We start from the raw sequence: 17,618 nt of genomic DNA, 5'->3' as shown, positions 1-17,618 counted from the left end.
TGACATCACTGTGCTCATCACTATGATACATCACCATGGTAATGGACCATGTGATGGAGCTCAGTGACGTCACCACAGGTCCTGAAGAAAGTACAGGAGACCGGCTGCTACGCGATCAATTGGAGGAGGTGAGTTAATATTTTTTTTTAACCCTCATTGGCACTGCCCACTGCGCCACCAATGTTTATTATAGGGGGGGGGGGCCGCACTCAATGTTTATTATACTGGGGGGGGGGGGGGGGGCCGCACTCAATGTTTATTATACTGGGGGGGGGCGCACTCAATGTTTATTATACTGGGGGGGGCCGCACTCAATGTTTATTATACGGGGGGGGGGGGGGGGCCGCACTCAATGTTTATTATACTGGGGGGGGGGGGGGGGCGCCACCAATGAAGATAACTGAGCTGTTAATACAAATGCAGGAGGAGGCGGGTGCCGGAATCACATAGCGGCACCCGACCTCTATGACAGGGAGCTGCGATCAGCGGCAGTTAACCCCTTAGGTGCCGCTCCCTGTCACAGAGGTCGGGTGCTGGCTATTTGATTCCAGCACCCGCCTCCTGTATTTGTATTAACAGCTCAGTTATCTTCATTGGTGGCGCAGTGGCCACAGCCCCTCCCCCTGTCCCTCTTCTTATTGGCCGCGGCGGCAGCAGCACAGGAGGGAGGGAGAGACTCTTCCACTGCGCTGCTGATAAGAACATGACAGTTCAGCTTCTGTGCCCGCCGCTGTATTATTCAGAGCTGCGGCGCGGCTCTAGTCGCAAATGGCGACAAGACTGGAGCCCTGGGGCATAACATTAACACATAATGTTATTCTGCGGCGGGCCCCCATCCCGGCCGGGCCCTCGGACCGTGTCCGAAGTGCCCGACCGGTCAGTCCGCCCCTGTTTATAATTAAAGGGGTTGTCCGGGATCAAACAAATTTTTTTTTAAAGTAGCTTACTCACCATTAGTAGCCAGGTTTATGTTCCCAAGATGTTTTTAGGTAGCTTTGACACTGCTGCATTGCTCCTACAGTCCCCACAGACTGTTTACATAGCTGTTTATGTATGCCATCACTTCCTGCTGCAAAGCATTGTGTGTCCCAGTGCAGCTCAGCAGCAGGCGGTTTCTACAGTGTAAGATCTCCTCCCTGCATCTGCCCCCTCATACATATTCAGCCTCCTGCACATTATTCACTCCTCCATAGATCCGCCCCCTCATACATATTCAGTTTCCTGCACATTCACTCCTCCATAGATCCGCCCCTCATACATATTCATCCTCCTGCACATTATTCACTCCTCCATAGATCCGCCCCTCATACATATTCGGCCTCCTGCACATTATTCACTCCTCCATAGATCCGTCCCCTCATACATATTCAACCTCCTGCACATTATTCACTCCTCCATAGATCCGCCCCCTCATACATATTCGGCCTCCTGCACATTATTCACTCCTCCATAGATCCGGCCCCTCATACATATTCAACCTCCTGCACATTATTCACTCCTCCATAGATCCGCCCCCTCATACATAATACTCCCCCATAAACTCCTCCTTGCACACGTCATGTGCTCAGTGCTTGCAGAGCAGAGAGGCAGACAGTGACTCCACATCCAGAATGGTCCATCATTTATACTGCATTCCTTTTAGGTTTACATTCATCATTACAATAACCAATTTACAGTAATCTATCCAAGCAATGATAAAGTTGTTTTGCAATGTCCCCAATTTTGCTCTGCTACACAGATGAGGCTACTTTCACACTTGCGTTTGGTGTGGATCCATCATGGACGGATCCGCATCTATAATGCAACCGTCTGCATCTGCTCAGAATGGATCCATTTGTATTATCTTTACCTTAGCCAATACGGATCCCTCTCAAACACCATTGAAAGTCAATGGAGGACGGATCCTTTTTTTATTGTCAGTGAAAACGGATCCGTCCCCATTGACTTACATTGTGTGTCAGGACGGATCCGTTTGGCTCAGTTTCGTCAGACTGACACCAAAACGCTGCAAGCAGCCTGCAGAGCAGAATGGAGACGGAACCGGAGGCAAACTGATGCATTCTGAGCGAATCCTTATCTATTCAGAATGCATTAGGGCAAAACTGAGCCGTTTTGGACCGCTTGTGAGAGCCCTGAACGGATCTCACAAACGGAAACCAAATCGCTAGTGTGAAAGTAGCCTTAGGCTACATGCACACAACAGTTGTTTGTTGCTGTCCGCAAATTGTAGATGCCTGGAGTTTTCTAGGACGGGGAGAAGAGTTTATTCTTGTGTCATGTGCCAGTATCCCTTGAGCTTTGTACACTTGATAGGCAAGGGGTAGTGCCTCCCTTCAAAGTGAATCCCTATTGGCTGTTGGTAATAGATAATCATGACTGGTTGAAACAAGAGATGGTCTACTTCTGGGATGTTAAAGGTGTTGTCCGGGATTTGGGACCTTTGTCCTATAGTACTGCAGTGTCACCCACATCAACACCACCCATGTCCTACCTGATGAACTTACTTCTAATGCCCCCTTTTGCTCCAATAAATTCTCTGCCGGAAGTCACTCAGTGACGTACCGGGTCCCTTGCAGAGGAGGAAAGCTTCCTCTTCTGCTGCTCAGGGAGCCCGGTGATGTCACTGCAAGCCTAGCTAATTATGCAAAAGTATTGGAGGGGCGGTAACTAGCCTGGCCGAGATCCTGCTAAGCTCCGCCCCCTCCAGTCCGGTGACTCCACCGGGTGCCGACAAGGGACCAATCAGAGTGGTCCCTTGCCCACGCTCACTCCAATTGGTTGGTCTATGCAGACCAACCAATTGGAGTGCGGTACTGTGAAAATGCTGGTTTCAGGCTGCAATCTCCACTCCACTGGAGATCGCTGCCTGAAAGCGAGTAAGTGCCCCCAGTTCCCTTTATAAAATAAAAGGCCCCCTCATATGTGCCCCAGTGCCGGTCATCAAATAAATCCCCCTCATGTATGGGCCCCCATTGTACTCGATCGCCCCCATGTTCCTCCGCTACTGCTGCCCTGGAGCCGCTGACATTTGCAGAGAGAGTGTTAGCTGTAATTTACAGCTAACACTCTTCTCCAACACCCCAAATCAATGCTGGCACTGATCTGTGGTCTTTAACCCCGTAGATGCTGCGGTCGGCACCCGAACCTTTCTGTGAAAGTTCGGGTTCGGTGTTCGGGTAATATTAATATACCATCGGATCAGAGTTTTCTCCAATCCGATGGTATATTTTAACTTGACGCGTCGCCATCACCATGGGAACACCTCTATGTTAGAATATACCATTGGATTTGAGTTAGATCGTGAAAACTCAGATCCGACAGTATATTCTAACAGAGGCGTTCCGATAGTGATGGGGACTCTTCAATTTAGAATATACTGAGAACTGTGGACATAACGGCCCCCTACTGCTTGGCAGCACCTGATCTCTTACAGGGGGCTGAGATTCGCACAATTAACCCCTCAGGTGCCGCACTTAATTGTGCCTCTTCTGATGGTGTCTCTTCCGATGTAGACCCAACAGTGTTGTGTTTTTTTTGTTTGTTTGTTTTTTTTTTGAAGTTGCATCCTGTATCCCTTTTGGTCCTTTTCTTGTATTTACATTTGGCGATTTTAAGAACTGGTCAATTTTTGCGGAATTTGCAGATCTCTGTCCAGGTAATTCTTGCTCCTTCTTTTTTTTTTTTTTTAAAAGCCCACATTAGAGTCTCCCCCCTTCTCTCTCCTACCCTGTTCTTGTATTAATTTCTCATATCAATATAAAAAAGAAACATCAAGGGAAGGGGAAAAAAAACTTTAAATTAGTATGGATAGATCTCACCACGGTTGCAGGAGTCTTTAAGAAGGACAAAAGGAGCTCAAGGTTTTTCACCTACTTCTTTCCAAGGTTGCAAAGACAAGGGAGAGAGATCACATCCACGGAAAGTATGCAGGCAGTCAGGGTAAGTCCATACCCTCAACTTGGACCGGGACAGCAGCACAGCCGAAACCAGCAAAGCGGACGAGCCAGGCGTCCCACAGGACCCCATACAAGCCGCACTTGGAGCAGGGCTACAGCCCAGATAAAAAAGCCAGGTCACAATGTCCAGCACAGAACACAAGTCGCCAGGAGAGCAGGAACAATAGGGGAGAGGACAGGAGAACAGCAGCGGGGCAGAGTAGAGGCAGGGGAAAGCACACTGTGATCAACGATGGTTACTACCTCTCATTATCAACCCAGGGCAGAGGTCTCTGCATAGGTTTCGGCATCCAGGCGCATGAGAATCCAGCTGGGAAACGCTGTCTGAGCGGCACCAGAATCACAGGAGGCGGGTCAGGGGAAGTCGCAACGTCACGTCATCACCTCCACCTGAGCTGTTCTTAAGTGCATTTAGACATGAGCTTTCCGGCAGCCTCATGGGCCATAGACACAATGGTCAGGAGGGGACCTCAGTGACATCTATGGGAGAGTTTTTCTAGGCATCTCCTGTGACCTGTGCAGAGGTCATTGTACAAGGAAGGAATAGATAAGCTTTGACAAACCCCTATTGTGAATGGTGGATCCTGTCTTATCTGTCAGTCTAATCCTGCCTGTAATGATATCACCTCTGTGTATAGCTAAGCAGGTAACTGCAGTAAAGTGATCTGTACAGACTAAGAAGTGGTGCCTATTTTGCAGCTTAGTGGCCAGTTGGAAAACAGCAGTAATTTGTTTTTTATTTAACTATAGATATTGACATGGAAAATTAAAAATGACCACTATTTTTTTTTTTTTTAAATGTTAAAACATGGTTTAAAGGGAGTTCTTTTCTTTAGACTTACACCAGCAGGAAAAACGAAGTTTAATTCATATGCAAATGAGCACTCGCAAGTGCCCAGGGGCGGCGTTCAGTGTGTAGGAGCCCAGGCTGCTCTGCCTTCTTTTCACTTTACTCCTCCCCAGCCTCCTTCTTTGCCCGCCCTCCATGTCTCTTGCCTCATCGATAGGACAAAGGCAGAGACTGGGGAGGAGTAAAGTGAAAAGAAGGCAGAGCAGCCTGGGCTCCTACACACTGGACGCCGCCCCTGGGCACTTGCGAGTGCTCATTTGCATATGAATTAAACTTGGTTTTTCCTGCTGGTGCAAGTCTAAAGAAAAGAACAAAGGTACCGTTATAATCCTGTATAGGTGTGCTACAGAGCCATGTAAGCACTGTATATGGCCATATGGAGGTGACAGACTCCCTTTAAACAATAGGTAATTTTCTGACTACACATTTTCTTTAAAGGCGTTGTCTCATCACAGACAATAAGGGCATATCGCTAGGATATGCCCCTATTGTCCTGTAGGTGCGGGGCCTATTGCCGGGACACGCACCTATATCGAGAACGGGGCCCTGTGCAGTGCTCCCGCCAGCACTCGCAGCCTCCTGTCACTAATTTTCTATGGGACTGTCTAAAATAGCCAAGATAGCCTTTTTGAATCGAACCCATAGAAGTGAATGGGAGCGGTGGCCGATCATGCGTGGTTACTTTTTTACTGATACGCTGCTCCGTTCACCTGCGTGGACCCCCATTCTAGTTTCCCACCCTGTACTTACATATAGGGCGGGAAACCAGAACTGGGGCCACAGGGGAGGGGGGGACGGAGCAGCCCATCAGAAAAAAAAAAGCGCGAGTACATCTCCTCAACATGCCCTACACTGCCAAGTACTTATATTGTAATGTCAGGACCGCTTCATTACTGGAGTGTTTATCCCCCTTCCTAACCAGGCCAATTTTTCAGGTGTAGCAATGGGCCTATCTAAAAATTATTTAATTACTACTTGCAACCGAACCAGAGTTCGGGAAAAGATTTTTAACTGTAGAAATTAATTTTTTAAGTTATTACCCAAAGTCTCGCGAGACTTCACAAAGTAATAACTTTGGCTCATCTGAGCCAATACATTCTAATACTGTACGGAGTGCTCGCTCCGTACAGTATTCAAACTAAGCTTTTTATGCGAATGGACTTGGATGTTTAATCTGAAGTCGATTCGCTCATCCCTACTAATAAATATTTTTATTTTTTTTATGAACGAAAAAGGGTCGGATGTTTGGGTGTTTATGTAGTCTGCTGTACTATTGCTAATACTGGTAACTTGCTATAACCTTTTTTTTCAGTTTCTCTCTTTTTTTCATTAATGTGTTTTTGTTTTTTTGTTTTTTGTGAATTAACCCCTTCCTGCCACAGTCATTGCAGTAAGAGGTTAATTCCCAGCCTTCATTTTATAGCCAGCAGGTGACACAGTTACATAACAAAAAGGGCTCCCTGCCGACTTTTAGATTTTACAATGTAATAGATAAGAACCTACTGCCTCGACGTATAAAGTCGTGTGGTTGTTGGCAAGTGGTTAAAGAGGACCAGGTGCCATGTTAAGTGGTGGCATTAGAAAGTACTGCAAAAAACAAACCCTTGGGGCTCATGCACACAAACATATTTTAAAATAAAACATGTCCTATTATTGTCCGCATTACTGACAAGGATAGGACTGTTCTATTAGGGGCCAGCTGTTCCGTTATGGAAAATACGGAATACACACGGACGTCATCCATATTTTTGGCGGACCCCAAATTACATACGGTCGTGTGCATGAGGCCTTATATGGATACTTGAACAAAAAAATAAAAAAAGTTATGGCTCCCGGAAGATGGGGAAGAAAAATGAAAACACAATAACTAAAAAAACAAAAACTCCGGTTTCCTAAAGGTTAAAGCGGTGTTGTGGGATGATGCTATTCATGAAGTATCCTCCAGATAGGTCATCCGTATCAGATTGGTTGGGGTCTGACACCCCTCTTCAATGTTTACCTGCATACCAACTAGATTAAAATCACAATGCAGTGTAATTAGTTCATCAATATCATGAAACCAGACATCTCCATTAGGGTCCATTCACACATCCATAGTGCATTGCGGATCCGCAATACACCCGGCTGGCCCCCCTATAGGACATGTTCTATTTTTTTCCGGAGCCGTGGACGGGAAGATCAGTGGAGCGCTCCGGAAATGCGGATGTGGACAGCACACTGTGTGCTGTCCGCACCCATTCCTGCCCCATAGAGAATTGCGGAACGGGTTGCGGACATGTGAATGGACTCTTAATGTGACTGTCAGGTGGTTACTTAATAAACATTGCCCTCCATTGCTCCCTATCTCCTCTTCCACATTGGTTGAGATCTCAGCTGGCTGACATCAGGTCGGGTGCGAGATGTGCAGGAACATGCATTTCCCACTTCACACCATTATACAGTATCTCACAAAAGTGAGTACACCCCTCACATTTTTGTTAATATTTTATTTTATCTTATCTTTTCATTGGACAACACTGAAGATCTGACACTTTCATACAATGTAAAGTAGTCAGTGTACAGCTTGTATAACAATGTAAATTTGGTGCCCTGAAAAAACCCTCAACACAGCCGTTATTGTCTAAACCGCTGGCAACAAAAATGGGAACACCCCTAAGTGAAAATGGCCAAATTGTGCCCAAAGTGTCAATATTTTGTGTGGCCACCATTATTTTCCAGCACTGCCTTAACTCTCTTGGGTACAGAGTTCACTAGAGCTACACAGGTTGCCACTGGAATCCTCTTCCACTCCTCCATGGCAACATCATGGAGCTGGTGGATGTTAGAGACCTTGTGCTCCTCCACCTTCCGTTTGAGGATGCCCCACAGATGCTCAATAGGGTTTAGGTCTGGAGACATGCCTGGCCAGTCCAACACCTTATCAAGGCAGTGGTCTTCTTGGAGGTGTGTTTGTTTGGGGTAGTTATTATGTTGGAATTCTGCCCTGCGGCCCAGTTTCTGAAAGGAGGGGATCATACTCTGCGTCAGTATGTCACAGTACATGTTGGCATTCATGGTTCCTTAAGTGACCTGTAGCTCCCCACAGCCGGCAGCACTCATGGATCCCCAAACCATGACACTCCAATCACCATGCTTGACTGTAGGCAAGACACACTTGTCTTTGTACTTCTCATCTGGGTTGCCACCACACACGCATTTCCTTAGTCTAAGCACTGACAGGCTGACCCCCCACCCCTTTAACCTCTGCAGCAATGATGGCAGCACTCATATTTCCATTTTGAAAAGACAACCTCTGGATATGACACTAAGCACCTGCACTCAACCTCTTTGGTTGACCATGGCGAGGCATGTTCTGAATGGAACCTTGTCTTGTTAAACCGCTGTATGGTCTTGGCCACCGTGCTGCAGCTCAGTTTCAGGGTGTTGGCAATCTTCTTATAGCCAGGGCCATCTTTATGTAGAGCAACAATTCTTTTTTTCAGATCCTCAGAGTTCTTTGCCATGAGGTGCCATGTTGAACTTCCAGTGACCAGTTTGAGAGCGATAACACAAAATTTAACACACCTGCTCCCCATTCACACCTGAGACCTTGTAACACTAACGATTCACATGGCATCGGGGAGGGATAATGGCTAATTGGGCACAATTTGGCCATTTTCACTTAGGGGTGTTCTCACGTTTGTTGCCAGCGGTTTAGACATTAATGGTTGTGTGTTGAGTTATTTTGAGAGCACACCAAAACGCAAACCGTTTTACAAGCTGTACACTGACTACTTTACATTGTATCAAAGTGTCATATCTTCAGTGTTGTCTCATGAATACATAGAATAAAATATTTACAAAAATGTGAGGGTGTACTCACTTTTGTGAGATACTGTAGCTCGGGCTGTATTGTGACTAGGATGCGCTCAAATGGAAGGGTGGGAGGAAGAGGTCCTGGTAGCAAAGACCTCATCTCATATGTACTTGGCTGCTGAGCTAACCCCCTGCGAAGATGTATGAGGTACATCCTTGGTAGAGAAAGGGTTAAGGTGTTAAGTCTCTGCACTAATGTTGGAGCTCCTTACAGAGGGTTATACATAAATGTATTTATTATGCTATATTTTCTATAAAGTCTCGATGAAGCCCTCTGTCTCCAGTCTCACATGCACCACTTACTGGTGTCCGTTTGAAACAGAACTTAAGTCTTTTGATCTAAGTTATATGCCTGGATATGCTTAACAATTGTGTGTGTGGCCTAAGAATAAGGTCAATGGGCCCTTTTGGTAGACCATATTGATATATTTGTCCATCTTAAATTAGGTTGTATATCAGTGGGCTCTTTTTTTTTTTTTTTTTTTTTGTTTAAATTAGCGCTGTTTTTATTTTTAAAAAGTCAATATAATATAATCTTAGAAATAATTTGAAAGCATTTTTAACCATTCTAAAATGTGTCCTTTCTTTCAACAAAGATGGCGCTCGAGGTCCAGGCTGGAGAGAGCATCCAGACCGCCGCAGGCGTTTTGACTTTGATTTTCGAGAACGTGATGATGAGCGAGGCCATCGCAGAACTCGTAGTGGCTCAGGAAGTGCAGAAGATGAGCGAGATTGTTTGCCAGAATGGTGCCTGGAGGATGCAGAAGATGAAACGGGCACTTTTGATTCCTCAGGCGCATTCCTACCTTCCAAGGTATCTATTTTTTATTTTTTTTTTGCTTTTATACAAGCATACAGTATAGCAAGTAGACCTTACTGTTCCTATTTTCATTGACTGGAAGCTAGGGCTTACTTACATGTGGTGACCATGGGATAGAGATGCTTTTTTGCAACTGTTTGCTCTGTTTTTGCACTTACCTGCCTTCTACTGCCTAGCAGTACATCTTATAATTTTTTGCATTTCAGTATTAGTACTACAGTTTATTTTTTTATTTTTATGTGTTTCTTGCCCAGAAGGTACAAAAGGAATCCATTCCCGAGGAGCAGGAGCTGGACTTCCGTCCTTCTTTGGATGGGCAAGAGCATTTAGATTCTGATGGAAGCAACTTTGAAGATGCCAAAGAGATAGAAGTGGTTCAGGTACCAGAGCAGTCAAGTGAGACAAACAAAAATGACAGCTTTGGAGAAGGACAAGGTACACATTTTTTAAGTGTATGATGTATAAGTTAGGTTTTATTTTTCTTGGGTAATTTAAAAAAAAAAATTTGTATTATTTTTTTTGTATCAGTGACCAACCCTTCAGAAATGGAGCACAGGACCCCATCCCCGGCAAAGAAAACCGAAACTAAAGCAGATTCTCCTGTCCAGAAGAGTACAACTCCCCCCATGGCCAGTAACATTGGGCAGGAAACAAAATTGCATACTAACCTTTCAGCCCCAGCTCCACCTACACATAAGGAGGGTAAGACTTCATAGCTATGCAAAATTTATATATAGCTACTCGTTTGAAAATATTTGAAAATAAAAGTTTAAAGGATTTTCCAGTTTATAAAAAGGAGGTTCATAAAACACAAAAGATGATATAGGTTACGTTTTACAAGTATAGCTTGGTCACAGTTAGTAGAAACGTTATTAATGAAATAAAATTTCAAAGTTTATTCGGTATACATTAAAAAGGGAAGGGTATATATGACCCTATCTAGATACAAATAAACAGTGAATAATATAAAAAAAATAGGTGTTTCTGGCCTCTAAAATTCTATAGGTAGCAGCCAAACCACCACTCAGTGCCTCTTTGTGTATCTGGTGGGAGATTTCTGGCTATCCAATATGATGCCCTACAGCGTATATATAGATATTAACGCTGTGCAATCTGCGGTATCTTCAGACTGGTATATACACACAGAATCCTCTTTAATATAGTATATAACCAGGACAATACCAATTACTAAGATTATAGAGGTGCTAGTAGCCAGACTACTAAAAACTGCGAGGTGGGGTGAGAAAAACCTCTCTGTGCGCGATTTGAGGCTAGGACGGAGGGTCACCTTCCAGCAGGACAATGACCCCAAACACACTGCTAAAGCAACACCTGGGAAACATGTAAATGTGTTGGAATGGCCTAGTCAAAGCCCAGATCTCAATCCAATAGAAAATCTGTGGTCAGACTTAAAGAAGCGCAAACCATCCAACTTGAAAGGAGCTGGAGCAGTTTTGCAAGGTGGAATGGGCAAAAATCCCAGTGGTAAGATGTGGCAAGCTCATAGAGACTTATCCAAAACGACTTGGAGCTGTGATTGCTGCAAAAGGTGGCTCTACAAAGCATTGACTGTAGGGAGGTGAATAGTTATGCACATTGACTTTTTATGTTATTTTGTCCTATTTGTTGTTTGCTTCACAATTTTATGTTCTGTAAATTAAATGATGCAAATCCTCAAACAATCCATGTGAATTCCAGGTTGTGAGGCACCAAAACACAAAAAAAAAAAAGTCAAGGGGGTGAATACATTTGCAAGGCACTGTAAATATCATATACACTATGTACTGTAGCTTTACCACATTGAGATCTGCTCAGAAAGTTCATACACATATTGCTTTATTCACAAGCACAATGTCACGGGCTTCCGAAGGTGAACTCGGTCCCCCATCGCCCGCAGACCTGTTGCTTAGCTTTGGGAATGAGGATCTGTGTTTGACCTCATTCCCAGGGCGGCTTTACTAGCTGGGTGGCTCCCTGCTCCTAAGTCTGCCTTGAGCGCCGAGCTGATCACTCGGTGCTCAACTGGTTGGTCTGTCGGTCATGTGACGCTGGCCACATCACATGACCCTCACTCCCCACTATAAATACAGGCAGCCTGCTAGCCACAGGTTGCCTGTTAATTTCTAGGTTCCTGGCTATTTGTTGGACTACTGAATATTTACCTGATCCTGTTCCCTGACGATCCTCTGCCTGCTCCTTCTGTACTGCGCATACATCCTGGTATTGTGACCTCGGCTCCCACCTGACTACTCTCTTAGGACTCCTCTTGTATTTGCTACTCTCCTGGTATTTGACCCCGGCTTCTCCTGACCATTCTTTGCTTAATCCGTTGTACTGCGTAGCTCTCTTGGTTCTGACCCGGTCCGTTCATGTTCCGTATTTTGTCTTGTCTGTCTTCCCTGCACATATCCTAAGTTAGGGACTGCCGTCCAGTTGTCCCCAGTCATCAGGACTCGTGAGGCAAGTAGGCAGGGCCAGGGGTGAGGGTGGAGCGCAGTGGTCACTACCCTTCCCCCTGTGTGTGTGTGGACGTGACCGTTACACACAATATATGTTAGCTAATAAGCATAGAAAAGACAGGCTTGTCTATGTGGTAATGTTAAAGCTTAGTGGTTAAGTGAATGGTTTTGCATGTAGAGATCCCAGGTTTTAATCTTGGGAGAGACTTTGAAGTTTATTTTCTTCTAACACAGTTTTCTCTCCGGCCAAAAATACTGATCACTTTCCATTCCGCATCCGGCATTAATTTATATTGAAGTGTTTTAGTGCTGGATCCCTCATTAAGTGTTCCAGCAAAACGGATCCGGCTTTCCGGTCTGCACATGCGCAGACCTTTAAAAATGCAAAACAAATTAATACCGGATCCGTTTTTCCGGATGACACCGGAGAGACGGATCCAGTTATTCAATGCATTTGTCAGATGGATCCGTATCTGTCTGACAAATGCTATCAGCTTGCGTCCGAAATGCCGTATCGAAGGTACTGCCTGCCGGAATCCTCTACCGCAAGTGTGAAAGTACCCTAAAGCAGTAATATGAATAGAGCAGATTTCAGTGTGGTGAAGCTATAGTACATAGTGTATATGATATTTACAAGCTTGGACAGGGCTCTGCCCTCAGCATGTCCATCCATGTCATTCAAGCGGAGGGGGCCTGTGCAGATCACAGGGGGTTTTACAAAGCAGTGCTAAAAGGGTTCAGCCCTGTCTCTTGGTGCTCAAAATTCTTATTTGCCTATGAATAAAAACACAGATATATCTGTAGCCATTTACTTGTTCTACTAGTGCTACCAGCACCTTTACTGTATAGACGGTGATGACCAAAGTAAATGTACACAAGAGTGAGCAGATCCATTGTATCACCGTCAGTGATTTCTAAGCAGCCATCCACATTCATCTTGACAGAATCTATAATAGTTCGAATGTGAAACTGTTTGTCACCAGGGCTTCCTTTTAACTAGCTGTACGGTGAACTTTGTAAAGTACAAAAAAAAAAAAAAAAAAAAAACAATGGCGGAACTGCCTATTTTTGCCATTACACCCCCCCCCCCCCCCCCCCAAAAAAAAAAACAAAACAAAAACTTGTATGTACCCTAAAATGGGTTCACTAAAAATATTTAACCTCTGCCTGGCTGGCTTATGATTGTTGGATCATATTCTGATTTCTTTTATATATTTTTTTTTTAACATATGTTTTATTGTTTTCAAAAAGGAATGTTACATACATTCTATGAGTTGCATGTCTCATTTATACAGTGTAAATAAACTGTACTTAACAATACTACATGAGATGTTTGTCCTCGTCATCCCCAACATAGGGATACCAGGGCAAAATTTATGAACATTACTATAAGGTAACATTGGGAAAGTAAGGAAAGGGGGACGAAAAGAAGGGGAGGTTAAGGGAGGTGTGTGACAAGGAGTGATAAATACATATGTACTTTACTTATCTATTAGGACTTTGTTGAATTTGGAATGAAGCCAGTAGTACCATATAGTTTTAAAATTGGCTCGTTTGTTAGATATAGAGGCATTGATCATTTCATATAAACATTTGTTATTGACAGCGTTTACAATTTCCATCAGTGGAGGAGATTTGGGTTTTTTCCAATAGTAGGCAATTTTCACTCTAGTAGCCACGATCACATGGGTAATAACTGTCCTGATAGTTGGGGGAAATAAATCTAGATTAACAGAGAGTAAGGCTTGAGATATGGATAGTGAAATTGGGATATTACATATTTGTGTAAGAATAGCATTGACCGAGCTCCAGATCGGTCAATGCTATTACTGCATTCCCACCAAATATGTTCCATATCAGCTTTTTCCGCAGAACATCTCCAGCAGACTTGGGATGATAGGGGGTACATCTTAGATAGTTTATAGGGTGTAAAGTACCATCTATAAAATATTTTCCTAGAATTTTCAAGATGGTTTACACATTTAGAAGAGGCACTTATAATCGAGAAAGCAGTGTCCCATTGTTCTAAAGAAATATTCAAGTTCAATGTAGATTCCCCTCAATAGAGGGGGGTCAGTGGTGAGTCCGATCTCTCCGTCATAAGGTGATAACTGAGAGATAGGGCTTTGAGAGTAGTTAATGGGTTTCGTAACATTTTCATTATATCAGAGGTCGTGGGGAAATTTGTCCCAGATAAAAAAATGTCTGACTTGTAAGTACTTGTAGAAGTCCCTATGGGGAATTTTGAATCTCAAGGACAAGTCTGTGAAAGAGCTTAAAATATTGTTGGTGTAAAGTTGACTCAGGTTCGTGATTCCTGAGTAAATCCAATTATGGATCTTTAGATTTGGGATACATTTCTCCACGACCTCTAGGGGAATGTCTGTTAAGGAAATGTTAACAAGGTTCAATTTGGTCGTCAATAGAGTCCAAACTTCAAGTGCAGCTTGGATTGTGGGTGGCATCTCTGGAGATCAGGAGTATTTCATTAGTGAATTTGAAATGAAGAATATTTGGGGGTTATCTACACCCATTATATAGTTTTCGATTGTGATCCAATGTTTGTCGGGCCGGTTTAACCATCTATATCTCATTTGTTCTAAAATTCACGCCCTGTAGTATTTATTTATGGAGGGGAATACTAGTCCCCTTTGGGAATGGGTAGGCACATTACATCTGCTTGGATTCTTGATTTTCTATCTTGCCAAATATACTTAATAAGCATTTTTTTTGGATCTCTTTTAAATTTTTTATGGGTATAGAGATTGGGAGGTTTTGGAACAGGTATAGAATTTGTGGTAAAATGAACATTTTAATGGCTGATATTCTTCCCATCCATGATATTTCGTAATTTCTCATCTTATTTAGTTCGTTTTTAATTTTTTCCTTTAAGTTGTTAAGGTTTACTGTTAGATTAGAGAGTGTTGGGGTTAGCTTAATTCCAAGGTAAGTGATGTGTTGAGAATTCCACTTAAAGGGGTACTTAGATTTCAACGAGATGAGATCTGAATCTTTTAGACCTAGGTTAGACTTGGGTTTTAGCTACGTTTAGGCTATAGTATGAGATAGAGCTGAATGACTTTAATATTTGCATAACGGTGGGTAGGGATATTGTTGGGTTGGTTAGTGCCAGGATAATATCATCGGCAAATAAACCGATTTTGTGGTTTGTTTCCCCAATTTTTATACCTGAAATTAGTGTGTGGGCCCTTCAATCACCAATGCAAAGATAATGGGTGACAGGGGGCACCCTTGTCTTGTTCCATTATTGATTTGTAGTTGGTTGGATAGCATTCCGTTTATAAGGACATTAGCTGCCGGTTTGGAGTATAATGCACTTATCGCTTGGGTAATTTGTCCCCGTAGTCCAAATTTGGCTAGTACTGCCTTCAAATACCCCCAATGCATTCGATCGAATGCCTTCTCCGCGTCTAGGGACAGTAGCAAAGAAGGCATTAGTCTTGCCCTGGAAAAATAAAGGAGTTTGATTATGCTTCTAGTGCTATCTAGGGTTTGTCTTGATTTAACAAAACCTACTTTATCATCGTGAATAAGATGGGGGACACATAAAGATAGTCTATTAGCTAGTAGCTTTGAGTATATTTTTAGGTCAGCGTTCAAAAGAGAGATCAGACAGAAATTTTCTGGAAGATCAAGAGGTTTGCCTGGCTTGGGTATAGCTACTATGGTAGCTTGGAGCATTTCTGGTGGTATATTTCCTGTGGACATTATATGGGAAAACGTCGGTAAGAGGGAGGGAGATAAAATATTTCCAAATGTTTTGAAATATTCATTTGTTAATCCATCAGGGCCTGGGGATTTATTATTTTTGGTTGATTTGATAATGTGCAAAATTTCTGTGACTTCAATTGGTTTGTTGATTTGTTCTAACTGTTCTGGGGAAAGAGTGGGCAGTGAGATACCAGATAGGAATGAATTGAACAGGTCTGGATTTGTTTGTGGTACTGATTTATTGTCTTTAAGGTTGTATAGATTAAAATAATAATTGGCAAAGGTATTAGCTATTTCTTGGGGGTTAATTATCTTTTCCTTATTGGAGTTGTAAATATATTGTAATTTTTTTCTATTTATTGAGGATTTAACTTTTGTTGGCCAATATCTTGCTTGCTTTGTTGCCTTGCGCATAAAATCTCGCTTTTGATCTTCTTACATTCTGTTCAAACGTATTTTGGTGGAGTTGGTAAAGTTCGTATCTTAGGTCTCTGAGTTGATTTATAACAGTTTGTGAAGGGTTTGTTTTGTCTTTCGATTCTAAGTTGGTTATTGATGCGCATAGTTGTTCTGTACGCATACAGTTTTGCTTTTTTAGATAGGAGGAGATACATATGAGGTGACCTCTTACAAAAGCCTTATGGGCGCACCAGATTGTAGTGGGTTGGACGTCTGAGGTGGAATTATGCTTAAAATATTCCACGAGTGCTTCTTTGATTTGGGATTGAGTAGAAGGAAGAGACAGCTAATAATTGTTGGTCCGCTAAGGAGTATACGTGGGTTGATTGAAACGTTCTGAGATTTGACAAGATACCGGTGCATGATCGGACCATGTTATGGATCCTATATCAGAGGATGTGACTTTTTTTAAGGTCCATTTGTCCACTAATATCAAGTCAATTCTCGAGTATTGTGTGTGAGGGTGAGAATAAAATGTATAATCCCGCTCTGATGCGTGTAAAACTCTTCAGGCATCATATAGATCTTCTGACAATGGGTATTGTGCGAATTTAGAGGAGGGTTGAGAAGTGGTGTGGTTTGATTTATCTATTATCGATAATGGCGGTAAATTGAAATCCCCACATATGACCAGGGAACCTTGTTTAATGGATAAGGCAGTCGTTATTACTTTCTTGATAAATGCAAGTTGGTTTGTGTTCGGTGCATATAAGGAGACTAGTGTGTATATAGGTTATTATTAATGTTGCATACCACTATAACATATCTTCCTTCACTATCATTTATGCTCTGGATCAGATGAAAAGAGAGGGAGTCCTTAATAGCAATGACTACTCCTCTTTTCTTGTTCATCGCCGGTGATGCAAATAAATTGGGGATTTTTTTATGCTCAAGTCTATACTCATTCAAGTGGGTTTTCTTGAATACAGACCACGTCACTTTTGAGGGAATTAACTTCTTTCCAAAGTAAAGATCTTTTAATAGGACTATTTAGCCCATTTACATTAATTGAAGAATTTTTTTATGACCATCGCCGGTAACAAAGGAGTACAGAGTAAGTAACACGGTAAATTGTGCAAAATGTAGCAGTGCAAGAGCAGGTACCTTAATCAAGATACTGCAATCGCTCTGTAGCCTAAAACCAAAAACAAAATACAATTTCACTTGTCACCTAGTGTTTAACAGTGGTGTTGCAATAGGAGGGAGGGAATAGGTATGAAGGAGATAAGGAATGGAGATTAGGAGGAGCAAAGGATTAGATCAAGTTAATCTGAACTAAATCACTTTATCTATAACAAGTAGAAACAATGAAATCCGGTTCAAAGAGAACCAACTGGATACCAACATTTATCCAGGTAATGACTGATGCGGGATTAGTAGTGCAGGTGGGTTATCTCCGTAGAGAACCTGCGGTACAGAATGTAGAACATTTATAGCAGTCTAGTGACCCCTTTATAATAGGATACGTCCTTTGAAGAGGGAAGGAG

General features: G+C 43.0%; 1 protein-coding gene across 4 annotated transcripts in view; it reads left to right on the top strand.

The window, feature by feature from the left end:
• The window catches only part of GIGYF2 (GRB10 interacting GYF protein 2), a 190,457-nt gene that overhangs the window by 96,735 nt on the left and 76,104 nt on the right, over window positions 1–17,618 (top strand). For all 4 annotated transcript variants that reach the window (XM_040427902.1, XM_040427904.1, XM_040427900.1 and 1 more), the window contains 3 exons: window positions 9,258–9,475; window positions 9,736–9,916; window positions 10,010–10,183. In XM_040427902.1, the coding sequence (XP_040283836.1) occupies window positions 9,258–9,475; window positions 9,736–9,916; window positions 10,010–10,183 (573 nt within the window). The remainder of the gene's footprint in view (window positions 1–9,257; window positions 9,476–9,735; window positions 9,917–10,009; window positions 10,184–17,618) is intronic.

Source organism: Bufo bufo, chromosome 4 (assembly GCF_905171765.1).
Source record: "Bufo bufo chromosome 4, aBufBuf1.1, whole genome shotgun sequence".
NCBI classification, from domain to species: domain Eukaryota; kingdom Metazoa; phylum Chordata; class Amphibia; order Anura; family Bufonidae; genus Bufo; species Bufo bufo.
This window is presented reverse-complemented; position numbering and strand designations above follow the sequence as displayed.